Genomic DNA, 18,683 nt, shown 5'->3' with positions numbered 1-18,683 from the left:
TCTGCCATAAGAGTGGTGCCATCTGCATATCTGAGGTTATTGATATTTCTCCTGGCAATCTTGATCCCAGCTTGTGTTTCTTCCAGTCCAGTGTTTCTCATGATGTACTCTGCATAGAAGTTAAATAAGCAGCGTGACAATATACAGCCTTGACATACTCCTTTTCCTATTTGGAACCAGTGTGTTGTTCCATGTCCAGTTCTAACTGTTGCTTCCTGACCTGCATACAAATTTCTCAAGAGGCAAGTCCCAAAGAGATATGGCTAATACCATATGATATCAGTTATATTTTGAATCTAAAAAAAAATTATAAAATATGACACAAGTGATACATACAAAACAAAAACAGGCTCACAGACATAGAGAACAGATTATGGTTGCCATGGGGGAGGGGACTGGGAAGAGGAATGGATTGGGTGGTTGGGGTTAGCTGCTGCTGCTTCTAAGTCGCTTCAGTCGTGTCCAACTCTGTGTGACCCCATAGACGGCAGCCCACCAGGCTCCCCCGTCCCTGGGATTCTCCAGGCAAAAACACTGGAGTGGTTTGCCATTTCCTTCTCCAATGAGTGAAAGTAAAGTCTCTCAGTCGTATCTGACCCTTAGAGACCCCATGGACTGCAGCCTACCAGGCTCCTCCATCCATGGGATTTTCCAGGCAAGAGTACTGGAGTGGGGTGCCAATGCCCTCTCCAGCTGGGGTTAGTAGATGCAAACTATTACCTAGAGAAGGCATGAACATCAAGGTTCTACTGTATAGCACAGGGAACTATATTCAATATCCTGTAATCAACCATAGGGCTTCCCTGGTGGCTCAGTGGTAAAGAATCCACCTGCCAATTTGTAGGAGATACGGGTTTGATACCTGGGTTGGGAAGATCCCCTGGAGAAGGAAATGGCAACCCACTCCAGTATTCTTGCCTGGAACATGGGGAGCTTGGCGAGCTACAGTCCATGAGGTTACAACATGAAGTTAGACACGACTTAGCAACTAAACAACAAAAACAACAATAAACCGTAATGGAAAAGAATATGAAAATGTGTGTGTGTATATATATATATAACTGAATCACTTTACAGCAGAAGTTACAATATCGTAAATCTACTCTACTTTTAAAAACCCCTTTTTAAAAACAAGGGGTTCATCCACAGTGCTGCTGTAAACAGGACTGGAGCCCTTTCCTCGTTATTTAGGTCCGTGGACTCATGCGTGTAGATGTAAAAGACTAGCCTAAAGATTAGAGTCAAGCTACACAGATAAGGGTCATTGACTCCAGGCTTATAAAGCTGAACTAAATAATGCAAGATTACTCTAAAAAATTAGTAGAGTGAACTTAACTGCAATTTTCTACTTCCAGGCCAGTATTTGTCCGGTACCATATTTGCAGCGGTAGAATAAAACCTTCCTAAAGGACTTTGTGCTGTTTGTTTTTAAATGATGCTCTCTTAAGTTAAAGCTAGCATAGTGGGGAGGGGCAACGTTAATGGGGTATATTGTGAGTTAGGGAGAATTTGATTGTGTTTTTACAAGAAAAACCCTTGGGCCAGTTTCACAAACTGAATTCATCAGACCATAAAACCTGCCTTTATTTACTTCCTTTATCTTTTATTTATTTCCCTCTTTGTTTGAAACAAAGCCTTTCATTAGAAATTTTATTTTACCAAATAGCTCTTTCTTCATCATGAAAAAAGTATTTGAGTTTTGTTTCTTAAAGGACGTGGCTGCAAATGAGGGTGATGTGTTCACCTCTAATGCACACCACTAAGGTTATAAAATCTAGTAGACTATTAATAAGAGTTAGAAGATTTAGTTATAAACAGTTATTTTAAGAGGTGATTTATTCCTATGGCAGGCTTGTTGTCACGTGGAGAACAGTTTCTTTTGAAGTGGAAAACAGAAACATGTTTAAACACTAAACATGTTTCAGTGTCTATATTTTTTATTAAATGAAGATGGAATTTTATTCACCTCTGTGCCTTTGCTGGGGTAGCCCCTCTACCTGGAAAGTCTCATTCTCCCCTCATCAGGGAGACACTGATGCTTCCAGGTCAGCCCAGACATTCTCCTCCCAGGGTGTCAGGAATTCCTTGTTGGGTTCTCGCTGGACACTGTCCATGTTCGTTTCATGGCACTTATCACATTGCCCTGGGCTTACATTCTGTTGTCCTCAGCGGACTGTGAATTCCATCTGCATCTCACTCATTCATATATATTAAATTCTTAGCACAGAACTTTGAACATAAAAAACATAAAAGAAATTTGTATTGAATGGGAGAGACTCACTCTCCTGCATTTTCTTTGATTTGACAGTTTGCTTGGCTCTGTTACTCATGAAAACTATGCAGCTAAACTCATTTGTTGAATATTTCAACAATATATATGAAGTAATGGTTACAGAAAAAATAGGTCATTTAGTTGAGCCCTTTTACTTAATAAATTTCCCTCAAATTGTCATATGAACCTGCAGGGAGCTAAACAGTGAACTCTTACTGGATATATTACTCCGGTTTTTTCATCTTGATTTTAAGCTCAAATAACTTCAAATTCATCACTTAATGCAGATCAATGTTTATATGATAAATACATCAGATATATCCATGACCCAGAAGAGATAAATAGTGACACTGAGTCACAGGGTAACTGAGTTTGGGGGAAAGCTAAGAAGAGCAAAAATACAGGCAACTAACAAAAAATAAAGCGAGCCTTCCTAAAGAGAACAGAGAAAACATAGAGGGGGAAAAAAATCACTTCCACTTTATAACACACGCATACATACACATACATATATTTAAATGAAGCATGTATGTGGAGGGTTTTGAGGTACAGATCAGAATATGTATTGTGACAATATCCAAAACTGATTAATGTATTATTGGAAAACTTCTATTTAATTTCTAGCAGGTCCCCCTCAACTTGAATGAATGCTGTGAGGGACACAGGGACACATACACAAAAGCTTTCAGTTCAGTTCAGTTCAGTCGCTCAGTCGTGTCTGACTCTTTTCGACCACATGAATTGCAGCACGCCAGGCCTCCCTGTCAAGTATCCATTTGACAATAAACTTACTTTTCTAGATAAGACTATAGAGCCAACGAAAGAATTCAGGAACACTTGAACAAATGCTGAATGCTGTGTTCTAGAGAGATTAGTGAAGTAAAGTGAAGTCACTCAGTTGTGTCTGACTCTTTGTGACTGCATGGACTGTAGCCTACCAGACTCCTCTGTCCATTGGATTTTCCAGGCAATAGTCCTGGAGTGGATTGCCATTTCCATCTCCAGGGGATCTTCCCAACCCAGGGATCCAACCCCGGTCTACCACATTGTAGACAGATGTTTTACCGTCTGAGCCACCAGGGCAGACAGGTAATCAAGAGAGATTAATCCAGCGTTAATCCTTCATGCTGGGTTAAGGTGCAGGGTTGGAAGAACAAGAAGCACAGAGAAATTAGGAGACATAGAATGATGTGCACCAATGAGGGAGACTGAACAAGATCTCACCCACCAAACGTACATCATCACAATGCCTGGCCCTAGAAGCATCCATGAAACAAACATCTGCTGAGTCAGTCATGGGTTGCTCACAGTGGGTCTAAAGTTCATGAGAAAGGAGTCAACTTGGAGGACAAAGTGATGCCCTGTCCCTGAAATAGAAGATGTGGAGGAGACAGAAATGTCTGGGATGAAGGGGAAGGGCAGAAGTTGGAGGGTGTATTTCCATGGTGATGTCTGTTTTCTCCAAGGAGTAGGAGGTGAGGGGTAGGGCAGAGGCGAGAATCCGAGTGACTCATTGCCTGGGTTAACTTTGGTCACCGAGATGGTCTTTCACAGATCTCACATTTCAGAAAACAAAATCCTCAGTTGTTGATATGCAAAAGAATAGCAATTTAAGTAATCTGCATAGAAGAATTATATTATTTTTGGCAGGTTTTAAAAACTGGAAAAAATTAATTTTTAAATAATTCGTTCATACATATATTTGATATATACTAACACACATGTGACCTAAATTAATTTTAATAAGATTTAGGGTTAAGACTTAAAATTTAATCACAGAATTAAAAAAAATAAACTATTGGTGACAAATCCCAAATGTTTAGTAATTTGGTACTACTGCGTGACAGCACATGTAAAAGTAGAGTTTGTAACACTGCATAGAGTAAACACTTTATAATAAGCTGTTTTAATTAATTCTTTAGGTCCCCAAATGGTAGAGGTCCAGAGTCAGCAGTTTCAGATCCACTCCAAGGATGGCAAGCCACTGTTCACTGTGGATGAAGAGAAAGTCATGGTTGGTACAGATAAACTTCGAGTAACAGGTAGGTATAGCTCTTAATTTTTGATTAAGGAATACTTGACAAACAACATTAGCTTCAGGTATACAGTATGGTGATTCAATATTCATATATATCGTGAAATGATCCACACTAAGTCTAGTTAATGTCCATCACCACACATATTTACAAATTTATTTTCTTGTTATGAGAACTTTTAAGATGCACTGTCTTAGCAACTTTCAAATATACCATACAGTATTATTAACTAGGGGGCTTCCCAGGTGGCTCAGTGGTAAATAACAAGCCTGCCAATGCAGGAGACTTGGGTTCGATCCCTGAGTCAGGAAAATCCCCTGGAGAAGGAAATGGCAACCCACTCTAGCAGTCTTGCCTGGGAAATTGCATGGACAGAGGAGCCTGGCTGACTGTAGTCCATAGTGTCGCAAAAGACTCGGACAGGACTTAGCGACTAAACAACAGTTGCTTTCTGGTTTTAAAATAAGCCTGAGTAGGAAAGATACGTACACCCCAGTGTTCACAGCAGCACTGTTTATAATAGCCACGATTTGGAAGCAACCTAAGTGTACATCAACAGAGGAATGGATAAAGATGAGGTATGTATATACAATGGAATCTAACTCAGCCATTAAAAAGAACGAAATAATGCCATTTGCAGTAACATAGATGGACCTAAAGAGTGTTATATTAAATCAAGTAAGTCAGACAGAGAAGAAGAAATATGATATGACATCCCTTATATGTGTAATCTAAACAGAAATGATACAAATGAACTTACTTACAAAACAGAAAGAGACTCACAGACTTACAGAGTGAGTTTATGGTTGCTGGGGGGAGGAGAAGGATGGGGGAAAAGGATACTTAGGGAGTTTGAGATGAACATGTACACACTGCTATATTTAAAATGGATAACCAACAAGGACCTACTGTATAGCCCAGGGAACTCTGTTCAATGTTATGTGGCTGGGAGGGGAGTCTGGGGGAGAATGGATACGTGTATATGTAAGGCTGAGTCCCTTTTCTGTCCACGTGAAACTACCACAACATTGTTCATCAGCTATACCCCAATACAAAATAAAAGGTCAAAACAAACCTGGGTATTTGCAACTGCTTTAAAAATCATATTTGGTTTATAGGAACCTAGTGAAATCGTGGTGTTCTTGGAAAAGTAGGAAAGCAGTTATGCCTATGTTATCCCACAACTCAAACGTCTGTACAGTCAACAATCAGAACCTACACGTCCCGTAAAACGCAGTATAGAGGCTTGATCTGCTGGCCGTTGTTTACTTTTGTAAGAATGCTGCACCTTTGGTTTGTGTTTAGGGCCTGAAGGGGCTCTTTTTGAACATTCGGTGGAGACGCCCCTCGTAAGACCCGACCCACCCCAGGACCTCAGGTAAGAGTTTTGTTCAGACGCCTCAGCAGATGCTACCAGGTGGTTCCTCATTCTGATGACCTTCCACCCATGACAGGTCATTTCTGACAGAATCCAGGGGTGAACGTCCTTGTGCGCGTCCCGTCTTCCCGTCTCTGAGACGCAGGCCTGGTGACCAGCCCTGCCCCTGCCCCAGGGCAGCCTGCACTGTTCTGGTAGACTAGTTCCTCCTCCAGGAAACCTCAGGGACTTGGCTAAATGCCACTATTTTATTTATTTTTTCCTAGCTTTTTTTTTATTGTGGTAAAAATACGCATATAAAATGTATCATTGTAACCATTTTTAAATGTATAGTTCAGAACATATTTACACTTTACAAACTTAAAAGTTTTGTTTTTTATTTTCTATTATGGTTTACCACAGGATATTGAATATAGTTCCCTGTGCTCTACAGTAAGACCTTTTTGTTTATCCATCCTGTATATAGCAGTTTGCATCTGTTAACCCCAAACTCCCAATCCTTCTCTCCCTCCATCACCACTCTTCCCCTTGACAGCCACAGGTCTGTTCCCTATGTTTGTGGGTCTGTTTGTGTTTAGTAGATGAGTTCATTGTGTCATATTTGAGATTCCACATACAAGTGGCATCATCGATGGCTCAGCAGGTAAAGAATCTGCTTGAGATGCAGGAGACACGGGAGATGTGGGTTTGATCTTCCCCCTGGGTGGGGAAGATCCCTTGGAGGATGACATGGCAACCCACTCCAATATTCTAGACTATTGCTTGAAAAATCCCATGGACAGAGGAGCCTGGCGGTCTACAGTTCAAAGGGTCGCAATGACTCGGACGTGACTGAGCCCACAGCACACATAAGTGACATCCTATGGCATTTGTCTTTGTCTGACTAGAATATGTACTAGAGAGTAGTATAATCTCTAGGTCCATCCATACAGTTGCACACAGCATTGTTTCACTCTTTTGTGTAACTGAATAATATTCCATTGTGTGTGTGTGTGTAAATATACCACAGCATCTTTATCCCTTCACTTGTCGATGGACATTGAGGTGGTTTCCACAGTTTCTGGTTACTGTGAGTAGCATTGCTATTAAAGTAGGGGTGTAAATGCAGCTATTTAAAAATGCTTCATTGACTCCATGTCAGCCATAGGAAAGTCCAGAATGCTCCCGGGGCACTTGGCCTGTGACCTAGTCTCCGTGGGGCCCCCTAGACTGGCACCCTGGGCACCTCTGCTCACTCGTCCTGAGACCCAGCAGCTGCCAGCCCCAAGCTCCACACTCCCACACACCTTGTCCCACCTGACTGGGGTGCCCCTCCTGACCTTGGACACCCATGGACGTCTCCTTGTCCTCATGCTTCGGCTCACCAACCCATCGTTCTTCCCTGAAAATCATCAGCTGAGGTAAAACAATGGCACCTTTTAGAGAAAGAGAATTGTGTCCTATATGGGCTTAAAATGTCCAAAAGGCCTTCTCAGAAATTTCAGTTTATATTACATTTTTAAAATATGTGCACTGTGAGTAGAGACAAGAGCATTACAAAACTGAGAACGTGATGAATCCATATATGCAAAGAAATTGGAAAACTTTGATATATCTTTTTTCAACTGTGGCAAAATGCACATAAATTTTACCTTCTTAACCACTTTTAAACGTACAGTTCAAAAGCCTATGGCAGGCTCATTGTTGTCAACCATCCCTACCTCCAGTCGCCAGAATTCTTTACGTCTTGCAAAACTGAAACTCCACGCCCCTTAAACACTAACTCCTGTCCCCTTCCCCAGGCCCTGCACGCCACCACCCTGCCCTGTGTGTCTATGGGTCTGAGGGCTCTCGGCACGTTGTTTAAGTGGGATCGTACAGTATGTGTCCTTTTGTGACTGGCACAATATCCTCAACCTTTGGTATATCTCTATGCAATATCAAAATGTATAAAATCACCTCGTTCCATATGTGTTTATTCTTTATACAGAGTCTCTGTGTGCCTGTGTGTATTTCACCGTATCACTGGCTACTGAATGTCCTTTACTGCTGTAACTGTTTATTCCAATAGTATATTTGTGCTTTATAACAAAAACAAACAGTAGTTTTAAAAACAAGTGTCTTCAAGTCTACAGTGTCACTTAAAGTCACATTTAGAATTTGAACTGGAAAAATATTCAGGTCAACTAGCACATTCTAATATATTATGTATAATAGGGGAATAATGTACAGTAGGAACCCTAGCTTTACAAACAAGCCTGGTGACCTTGGCCAAACTAACCCTTTGAGGCTATATTTCATCATAAAACATTGGTAGTATTATATATCTCAGTATTCTGGGGAAGATTTAATAAGCTATGAAGTTAAAAATGTTTTGTAAACTGAAAGTGGCATACAAATAATCATTTTTATTATCATTATTATACCAACTAGATATTCATACCAAATGGAATTGGAGTTAGGAAATTTGGCATTTCACTTAACGTTAATGTCTAATTAAACATTAATCTAAAGCAAGTGAGAGTTCAATTCATCTTACCCACTTAGAGAACATTTGCAGCATAAAATTAGATTGTGACTATAATTAAATTGTAACAGTTTCATTGATTTTGATAAAGGACCATGAGATCAATATTAGGGAAGAAGAACATTTTATCTTTGTAGGAAAGAAACATGATTCAATCTCTTAAAAAATAATGCCATGAGAAAAATTTTGTTATTAAAAATAATATAAATTGTAGAGCTGCCAAACCACTCTTTGCAGTGAACGTCACTGTTTTAAAAGTATGGGCCTCATTATTAAACAATTCGTCTTACATTTTTCCCTTTAGGAAATAAATTTTCTGGCTTCTACAGCAGGCCTTTCAGTATTCTCTGGCTTTCTAAAACGTGACACTAAGGGAACATTCCATAACCCAAGTGTTACAACCAGAGTGACTGAGAACATAATGAAATTATAAGGAATTGCTTGAGGAATGGGGTTTGGATGGAAGACATGAACTAACAGGTTTCGAATGCCTGCCACCGCCAGGAAATGCGTCTGTACTGTCACATAATTTCTCTCATTTCCTCATCAGCTCGACCTGAAAAGCATCAACTCAATCCCCATTTTACAAAAGAGAACACTGAGCTCAAGGTAGGAGCACGTTCTAAGACACAAAGGAAAAAAGGCAGCCAACTGATGACTCAACAGCTCTGGCTCCAAAGCCAGTGTACGCTGTGTTCCCACCTTCCACCACGCAGGGGAAGCCTTTAGTGATTCACTCCCTGATTTACCACCGGACTCTGCTGACTGAGTGCATGAGAGCTGTACTGTCTTCTGTGAGTTTGTGCTGTCACCTGTCCTTCCCTTTTTATGTCTATGTCCAGTAGCATTACTATTCCTGGCCTGAGTAAAAGGAGATCGATTCTGGAATATCTTAACTGACCTATGAAAACTTTGTGGATGTTGTTGGGTTAAGATCATGAAGATCATTTATAAAAAGACCTCTGAAATATACATGTTTAAATATCACAATTTAAATTTTGGTATTTGCTCAAATGGTAGTTATGAAAGCATAACAGTTATTTTCTTTAAGAAAAGTATATAATTGACTTGTATTTAAGCTAGATTTACATTTCTTAGGGCAAGGTCATCCTCAAGAGAAGCATGAACTGTAACATACCATTTTAAAGCTAATTCTCATTTATGCATGATATAATTCAATCTTTTTTAAAAAAAATCAGCAAAAATGTATAAAGTGTGTCTACATGCCAGAGTCTCTATATAGATGCTGGTTCCACAGTGATAAAAGGCATGGTCCCTGACCTTAGTGAGTTTAGAGTCTGTTGGAAGAAAGAAACGTGCAAACAAGTTACAATGACATCATTCATTGTGATGAAGGTGCAAAACGATAGTGAGGGTGTAGGAGAAAGAGTGTAACTCTTCCGAGGGTGATCTGAGATGAAGTCACAGATAGGAAAGCTCTTGAACGGAAACTTAAGGAATCAGTAGATGTGGATGCAGTGGGGTGAACTGCAAAGCCCCTACAGTCCAGTAGGGATGTGATGGTGGAAACCATGCCCAGGACACAGTAACAGATATGTTTCTTCATTAGATCAATAAAATGAACAGACATGGAAGTATGGAAGTATTTGTTCCCATTTCAAACACTTGTAAATGTTGGTTTCCTTAGTACAGTTCATAAATATAAGTAGAAACCAAGGAAGCCCATTCATTCCCAGGTCCCAGTAATCAAGTAGAAAATTCATGGTCACTGCATGTGTCACTCAGTCGTGTCTGACTCTTTGCAAACCCGTGGACTGTGACCCACCAGGCTCCTCTGTCCATGGGATTCTCCAGACAAGAATACTGCAGTGGGTTGCCATGCTCTCCTCCAGGGGATCCTCCCAATCCAGGGATCAAAGCCAGGTCTCGTGCATCTCCTGCATTGCAGGCGGGCTCTTCACCACTGGCACTACCGGGGAAGCCCATGGTGGAGTGGAAGCTAAGTCAGGGGTACTCAAGGGGAAAGCAGGATTCCACGGAGACCAGGGGCTGGGACTTGAATATTTTATGGAGACTGAGATTCCAAGCTACAACCCAGTGTGTATGAAATACCCAGAGATATCTCATAGATCTTGAGAAGATATTTCAGCGTCTGGTAGGACTAAGCACACACGCGCGTGCACACACACACACAAACACACACATATGCATACACACATACATACACACACACCCTCTCAGAGTTTTTCTCTCTCACCATTTCTCTGTCTGTTCTTGCTTATTTTTCCATGTTAGGTCTTTGATATCTGACCATGCTGAACGCATTCATGGAAATGTGTACTTCAGAGCATTCTCATCTTAGCCTTTTTGGTAATATGGGTCTAAACCTGTGCTGAATTGAAATGTTTCATCTTCAAGGATAGAAATGATGCAGAGGGGAGGAAGTCTGCTTCTGGGAGCATCGCGTTATGAGAACATTAACAACTAGTCATTGGTCCTGTTGAGGTCACTTGTGGTTTGAGAATGACCCTGGAAATGGACTCACCTTCACCAGGGTCCCTGAAATGGGCCCAGCAGTGCAGGGTACTCACACCCTCCTCCTTCCCCTCCGCTGTCTTCCATCAGTCCAGGCAGGAAAGACGCAGGCAGTTAGCAGTGGCCAGAAGGTGCCTCCATCAGCAGACCAGGCTCAGTGTGTTTCCCCCAACACCTAAACCCAACAGAACTTGACCAATACATTCCAGGAATATCTCTGCTTCTAACACTCAAAGTCATATTTTAACATGTATAACAGGCCAGATCTTACATACTGAGAGGGACATAAGAAAAGGGAGCTTTATTTTCCATAACAAATAGTGGTAGATGAGAAAACCTGCCAATTAAAGGTAGTAATCCACCTGACTTAAAGGTTGATCAGTACCACTTAGTCATAAAAAAGAACGAAATAATGTCATTTGCAGCAACATGGATACAACTAGAGATTATCATACTAAGTCAAGTAAGCCAAACAGAGAAAGACAAATAATATAGGATATCACTTATATGTGGAATTTAAAATATGACGCAAATGAAACTGTCTGTGAAACACTTAAGGACATAAAGAATAGACTGGTGGGTGCCAAGCAAGTTGGGGGAGGGAAGGATTGGGAATTTGGGATTAGCAGATGCAGATTATTATATATAGGATGGATAAGCAACAAGGTCCTACTGTGTAGCATAGAGAACTGTACTCAGTATTCTGTGATAAACTATAATGGAACAGAATATAAAAGATTTTATATATATATATATAAAATGTATAACCAAGTCACTTTTCTATGCAGCCAAAATTAATTAACACAACATTGTAAATCAACTATACTTCAATTAAGAAATTATTTTAAATGTCGATCAGTCACTTCAGATGCACGTTCATTACCAGGCACTTCTCACCTCTTAAATGCTACCCTTTCCTTCTCCTACCACCTGCACCCTACTCTGACCCTGCAGTGGGATGGGTCCTTTTCTCCTTCTCGTGGATCTTTAAACATTCCAAGCAAGTCAGCCTTTCGCCTTTTGGTTGAGTCAGGCTGGAGCAGCTGAAAAGCCTGTCCAGTGATCCTGTTGGGCCATCTGGTGGAAATGCCATCAGTCGCTTCCAGGCAGAAGCAAATAAGAGAAGTTCCCTGCTCCTGTGTTCCTGGTTCTGTATCTGTGTTTGACTAAATCACAAGGAGATGCTGCTGAATCTTACAGAAACAAGGCCTGCTGAGGCCAGTCTCAACCCTGTCTGTAAACTCCATTAGTTAATCATTCTTCCAGGAGAAATTGCTGCATGTGCCCTGTAATCTTCCTAAATGGAAAAATAAAAAAGCAGACAACAAAGTCCAAACTTTTGTGAACATGTAGCAAATGAATGTGTTGCCCTTAAATTTCTCTTTTTCCCAAAGAAGTTTGGGTTTGGGCTAAAAAAAAAGTTTTCCAGAAATATTCACCAGTAGCACTTTCTTTTGGTGTGGCATGCCAGACCACTGACCACGCTGTCTGGAGCTGCCGCACAGGGCTGGGATGGTCTAACGTTTGCATCAGTTTTCAGAGGATATTAATTTCATAGATTCTCATTGATGGGAAGTTAATTTCTTTATTCCACTTTATTTCTGGATTTATCAATGAAAATCAACCCTGAATATTCACTGAAAGGACTGATGCTGGAGCTGAAGCTCCAATACTTTGGCCACCTGATGGGAAGAGCTAACTCACTGGAAAAGACCCTGATGCTGGGAAAGATTGAAGGCAGGAGGAGAAGGGGACGACAGAGGATGAGATGGTTGGACGGCATCACTGACTCAATGGACATGAGTTAGAGCAAACCTGGGAGACAGTGAAGGATAGAGGACCCTGGAATGCTACAGTCCATGGGGTTGCAAAGAGCTGGACATGACTTAGTGACTGAACAGCAGCTGTTCAGTCCAACCCCATGGACTGCAGCATGCCAGGCTCCCATGTATGGCAAAAACCACAGTATTATAAAGGAATTAGCATCTAATTAAAATAAATTAATTTAAAAAATTTTTTAAAGAATGAATGAATATACTATATATCTTACTGATATATATTCTCTATATGTCTCTATCTCTATTGGAAGATACTATGTCTTACTGATTATATTCTCTAAGATTTATGTTCTCTAAGAATATAATAAGTAAAATACATAGTATATTTTCCATTGGTTGGGAGATTCCTGAGGTGGCTATTTTTTATGCCATTTTTTCTTGGTTTCCTTCCCTCATTTCAGACTAGAATCCCCGACACGGAGTCTCAGCATGGACGCCCCCAAAGGCATTCACATTCAAGCCCCTGCGGGGAAGATCGAGGCCCTTACCCAGATGGACATCGTTCTTCAGAGCAGTGATGGGACGGTGAGTCCATCAGATGGTGCGTGGTGGGTGCTCCCATTGTACAAGCCTCATGTCTACTAAGTAATGATGACATTCACGTCCAATAAGGCATCAGCAAATTACAGTTTGCAAAGAGACGTCATGAAAGGCATCACAGAAAATGTGAAAGAAGGAAAAAAATTAACACTGAAAGAAAAGCCAAAAAAGGTTAAAAGCAGTCTCTGTTGGATCCAGACTGCTTTCTTTGGCATTTGTACTATCAAGTCTCCTGTTGTTTTCAGCTTTGAAAAAGTCCTGGACATTCAGAGCTCGCAAAGAATGTCCAGCCTGCCACTTCCTAGTGACCCTCTCGGTAGAACTGTCCCTGAGGGTCACCTGTAAGGGATAACTCTTTATTTTTTTTTTTTTTTTTTTACTACCCAGGGTGCTCGCTCACATCAAGTCCTGGTTCAGTGAAAGTCAAATATGAAAAATAAGAGTTGCAATAAAGAAAACTCTGGAACCTCCAGTCCAGAAATAAAACATCCCTGATAAGAGTCCCTCTCAGAATGGGCAGCAAGGCACAGGCTCCCTATTATTTATTGATCCTTCTAGTGTAAAATCAATTCGCCAATTACCTGTTTGAATCAGGGACATTAACAGGCCTCTCTGGGCCTCTCTCCTCATTTGTCAAGTACCGGAAATAGTATCTACTTCACTATGTCACAGGGCTAAGAGACATCAATGCAGAAAGATAATTTTGAACTGATACTAATTTAACATTAAGAGAGGGTGTGGTTGAGGCTGCAGAGGGAGACCACAGGAGGCAGGTTCAGCCCTGGCTTGGCAAGATCCCCTGGAGAATGGAATGTCAACCCAAGTATTCCTGCCTGGGAAATCCCATGGACAGAGGAGCCTGGGCCCGCTATAGCCCATGCGTCACAAAGAGTCTCACACAACTTAGTAACTAACAGCAGCAGCAGCAAAGCATTAGACAATAACCTATATAGGTTCTGCTCCAAAAAACATAAGACCATTTGACTTCCTGCTCTGACGGTGACTCAGACCCCAGGGCAAAGCCTGCCTGCCATGCACTTGTACTGTCACCCTGCACTTCCCCCAGAGACGTCAGCATCCCAGGATGCCAGTGTATTCAGAGCTTGGCCTGACGGGACCAGAGCCACATAAAACAAAGGTGGGATTCAACCTTGTTGGCGAGGAAGAACATGGGAGCTTCCCAAACATAGTTTAGTTCATTCTGATGAGTGAGCACCCTGCCAGGGCTCAGGCTTGGTTGCTCTGTACTATGACTCTAATTTCTTTCAGCTGTCACAGATTTCCAAAACTCAATCAACAGCCATTTGTGTGCATCTTGGTTCAACTAAACCTCTCTAGGAACAAATCCCATGGACGGAGGAGCCTGGTGGGCTGCAGTCCATGGGGTCGCTAGAGTCGGACACAACTGAGAGACTTCACTCTCACTTTTCACTTTCATGCATTGGAGAAGGAAATGGAAACCCACTGCAGTGTTCTTGCCTGGAGAATCCCAGGGACGGGGAAGCCTGGTGGGCTGCCATCTATGGGGTCGCACAGAGTCGGACACAAGTAAAGCGACTTAGCAGCAGCAGCAGGAACAAAAGTCCAGTGGGTCCCCTCTTATTTTAGTTGTCTGTCACCTGCTTCCTGTATCTAATAGAAGGCAACAGAGTTGCAAATAAAATTTTAAAAGCTGGAGAAATGGTTGCTAGCCATTATGATGAATTTAATTGCCTCTCCTAGGAAAATAATATCATGAGCAATTCCAGCATTCACATGGTAAAATGAATAAGATGAGTCAACTTCTGCGGCTTGTATTTTATCCTAATAGAAGGAGAAGTTGAAGGTCAAAGTGGAACACAAAGTCAATGTGAATCAAAAAATGGTATTTATTTTGGCCAGATAACTCTGAAAGGTCTTCAAGGAGTGTCACATCATACACTTTCCTAGCTGGCCTAGTGCAATGAGTAAAAGAAAAAAAAAAGACTTCCCTCCAGTTCCTAAGGAATATTTATCCCCACTGCCCAGATGGAAACTAGAAATAGGCTTTGAAAGAATCAGGTCATCGTAATGTGACTTCAGCCGAGGCAGGTGCCTACTTCATTTTCTATGCAGAGAAAGAACTTGGAACATTTGGTGCATTTGAGTTTCGTGTTTGTCATGTTCCCTCCCCCTTGACCACATCTTGTCTCGCTCTCTCCCAAGCAGGTTGTGCTCGACGCGGAAACTGTGTGTTTGCCGGAGCTGGCTCTCGGGAGCCAGGGGCCTGCGGGCAGCTCCCAGGGGCTCTACGAGGTCTGTGTGTGTCCGGATGGGAAGCTCTACCTGTCTGTGGCTGGCATGGGTACCACATGCCACGAACACAGTCACCTCTGCCTCTAAACCATCAGCATCGCCCAGGGAGCACCTTCTGTGTCTCGGTACGCTCAGTAGTGCAGACCTCAGCCTTCCCAGCAGGAGCCACTCGACAACAGTGAGCTGAGTTTGAGTGTGGGAGTTTGAAAGGAGCTCAAATGTACGACTGAAAATGTTCCCATGAAACTTTGTGATCTCAGAGTGGACCTTAGACACAGAAGTCCAAGGATCAGAAGAAGTGTTGATCCCACCAGACGGGCTCGTTGCCATCATAACCAATGTGACTTTCCCTGTCCTGTGTGTGTCGGTCTGTGATGGGATGTCGGGCTGCTGTGTGGAATGGATGCATGGATGCATGATGCTCAGCTGGGGACCTCTGACCTCCTGTGAGAGTAGTCTGAGTCCTGCCCAGCTGCCCCAGAGTTCTCTGAGGTTTTCCACTGTGTCACTCAATCCTGCAGGAGCTGTATTCATTTCAACACAAAGTGTGTCTGGTTTCAGAAGAAAATCTTCAAGTTTTAAAGGGATGTTCAAATTGATTAGTCTTTCAGAATGTGGTCAGGGAGTAAATTGTACACAACTGATCATGTTTCTTTATATAGTCCATAAGCAATAAAAATCAACCTACATTTTTCATAGACTTCACCGTGTGTGTTACTTTCTTTAATCCTCACAACTCTTTGAGTTCAGTACTGTTTTTCCCCCAGTTGCTGGTGATAAAAAAAAAAAAAAGGTTCAGATGAGTCAAGTCACAGGTCACCCAGTATCTACTAAAATTAAACTCAACTGGACCCTAACATTTCAACATCAGTTTCCACTTTGGAAAACTTTGATCTGTGTCTCACTGCACCTGCATCACCTGTTTACCTGATACCTGCACAGACGGGCTGATGCCTACATGAAAGGTGGAGAAACTAAAGTCAAGGGGAGTTTTGTCACCCACCAAGACGGCCCCACGAGCTGGTGGGGGCTCGCCGCTGCCCAGCCCGCGTGCTCACCTCACAGGAGCCGTGAGGGACCGGGAGCGGAGTGGCGCTTCACCGAGTCACTGCTCACAGTTGCCGTCCTTGGCTGTGTGATCTGTATATGAATACGGTGGACGCACACACTGAACCCATGGATGCTCTGGTTTTGTGGTTTTACTTACACGGTGGAATGCCTTCATCACACCGAAGGCCAGGTGTTGGTTTTGATGTCTGTTTTACTGATCGTTCCCGTTAGAATCCCCACACGGCACAAGACGTGGTGGGACCAACAGCACTGCAACTTTCCCATCAAAGGATTTATGACTAGAAATACAACATCGGTTTCATTTTCCACAGTCTCAGAACTGAAAGAAAACTGGTCTTTATTTCTAATGCTGTCTTAACAAGGTGTTAACAATGCAACCCATTCCTAACAGTTTCTTAATATTTAAATTACTGGTATTATAAACATTTGAAATTATTAATACAAAATAAAATACAAATTAAAATTTTAAAAATACAGTGTGTCCTAATCAGTTAAGAGCAAACTCAACTCTGAATATAACACTCCTAGTTTCAGGGTATTGGGAGGGTGGGGACTTAGATTATTTAAATAAGTATTTGCCTTTTCCATTTAGTTAAGTCCTGATTTTTAGAATTAATGTCTGCTTTCTTGCTGTGACACTCCTGTTGTCATAGTAGTGTTGTCATTTTTGTGTCATATTTACTCTCTTATACCATGTTTGTGCAGGAAAAAAAGTCTTCCAACCCAATTGATGTAGATGGGTTCTCATAGAATGTGTGTACATGTCCAAAAAAATGATGTCGATGATAAAGCAAAGTCAAAAAAAAAAAAGAATCAAAGGACGGGGAATGAACATTTTAAATGTATAGATCAGTCTTATGGACTCCGTGGGAGAGGGAGAGGGTGGGGAGATTTGGGAGAATGGCATTGAAACATGTATAATATCATGTATGAAACGAGTCGCCAGTCCAGGTTCGATGCACAATACTGGATGCTTGGGGCTGGTGCGCTGGACAACCCAGAGGGAAGGTATGGGGAGGGAGGAGGGAGGAGGGTTCAGGATGGGGAACACAGGTATACCTGTGGCGGATTCATTTCAATATTTGGCAAAACTAATACAATATTGTAAAGTTTAAAAATAAAATAAAATTAAAAAAAAATAAAAAACTGTAAACAGAAAAAAATAAATAAGTAAACATAAGACATGACATCATAAAACTCCTAGAAGAGATTACAGGCAAAACATTCTCTGACATAAATTGTACCAATGTTTTCTTAGGTTAATCTTCCAAGGCAATCAAAAATAAAAGCAAAAACAAATGGGACCTAATGAAATTTACAAGCTTTTATTCAACAATGGAAACCATAAACAAAATGAGAAGGCAACCTATGGACTGGCAGAAAATATTTACAAATGATACAACCAACAAGGGCTTAATTTCAAAAATATACAAACAATTCATACAACTCAATAACAAAAAACCAAACAGTGCAATCAAAAAATGGAATACTACTCAGCCATAAAAAGCCATAAAAAAGAGTGAAATAATGCCATTCACAGCAATCTAGATGCAACTAGAGATTATAATACTAAGTGCAGTAACTCAGAAATAGACAAATACCATGTGATATCACTTATATGTGGAATCTAAAATATGACACAACCAAACCTATCTGTGAAACAGAAGCAGACTCTCATGGACATGGAGAACAGACTTTTTGCTAAGGCAGAGGGGGATTGGGGAAGGGTTGGAGTGGGAGGTTGGAGTTAGCAGGTATAAATTATTAAATATGTGGAATGGATAAACAACAGCACCCTAATATATAACACAGAGAACTAAATTCAGTATCCTATGATAATCCATAATGGAAAAGAATATGAAAAAAAAGAATGTGTATATACATACATATGTAAAATGAAACCACATTGCTGTATAGCAGAAATTAACACAACACTGTAAATCAACTATATTTCAATTTAAAAAAAAGAAGAAATTTATCATATAAAATTATTAAAAATAAAAAATAAATAAATAAATAAAAGGTGTAAATCCAAACTTTTGTTTCTAGCTGCATTCTCCAGAGTGATGAGGAATTTCTCCTTGGTTACAACACAGACTTTCAGATGGGCTGTATTCTAGACTGTACTGCATAAACCTACCGTGTTAAGTACATTATACAGTGTAGTTGAAATCTCCACCGAAGGGGCGAGGCCATGCTAGGAGCACCCACAACGAGGCACATACCCAGAGAGCACTACACACCAAGTGGCTGCGACCACTGACTATCGGTT

General features: G+C 41.2%; 1 protein-coding gene across 3 annotated transcripts in view; it reads left to right on the top strand.

Annotated features, from left to right (window-relative positions):
• SGCG (sarcoglycan gamma) overlaps positions 1-16,040 on the top strand; it is a 45,766-nt gene extending 29,726 nt beyond the window's left edge. For all 3 annotated transcript variants that reach the window (XM_070800286.1, XM_019971508.2, XM_070800287.1), the window contains 4 exons: positions 4,195-4,314; positions 5,614-5,686; positions 12,928-13,051; positions 15,254-16,040. In XM_070800286.1, coding sequence (XP_070656387.1) covers positions 4,195-4,314; positions 5,614-5,686; positions 12,928-13,051; positions 15,254-15,427 — 491 coding nt within the window. In that variant the 3' untranslated portion in view covers positions 15,428-16,040. The remainder of the gene's footprint in view (positions 1-4,194; positions 4,315-5,613; positions 5,687-12,927; positions 13,052-15,253) is intronic.
• Positions 16,041-18,683: the final 2,643 nt, after the last annotated feature.

Source organism: Bos indicus, chromosome 12 (genome assembly GCF_029378745.1).
Source record: "Bos indicus isolate NIAB-ARS_2022 breed Sahiwal x Tharparkar chromosome 12, NIAB-ARS_B.indTharparkar_mat_pri_1.0, whole genome shotgun sequence".
Classification (NCBI taxonomy): Eukaryota; Metazoa; Chordata; class Mammalia; order Artiodactyla; family Bovidae; genus Bos; species Bos indicus.
The sequence above is the reverse complement of the archived record's forward strand: the minus strand, read 5'-3'. Positions and strand labels throughout refer to the sequence as shown.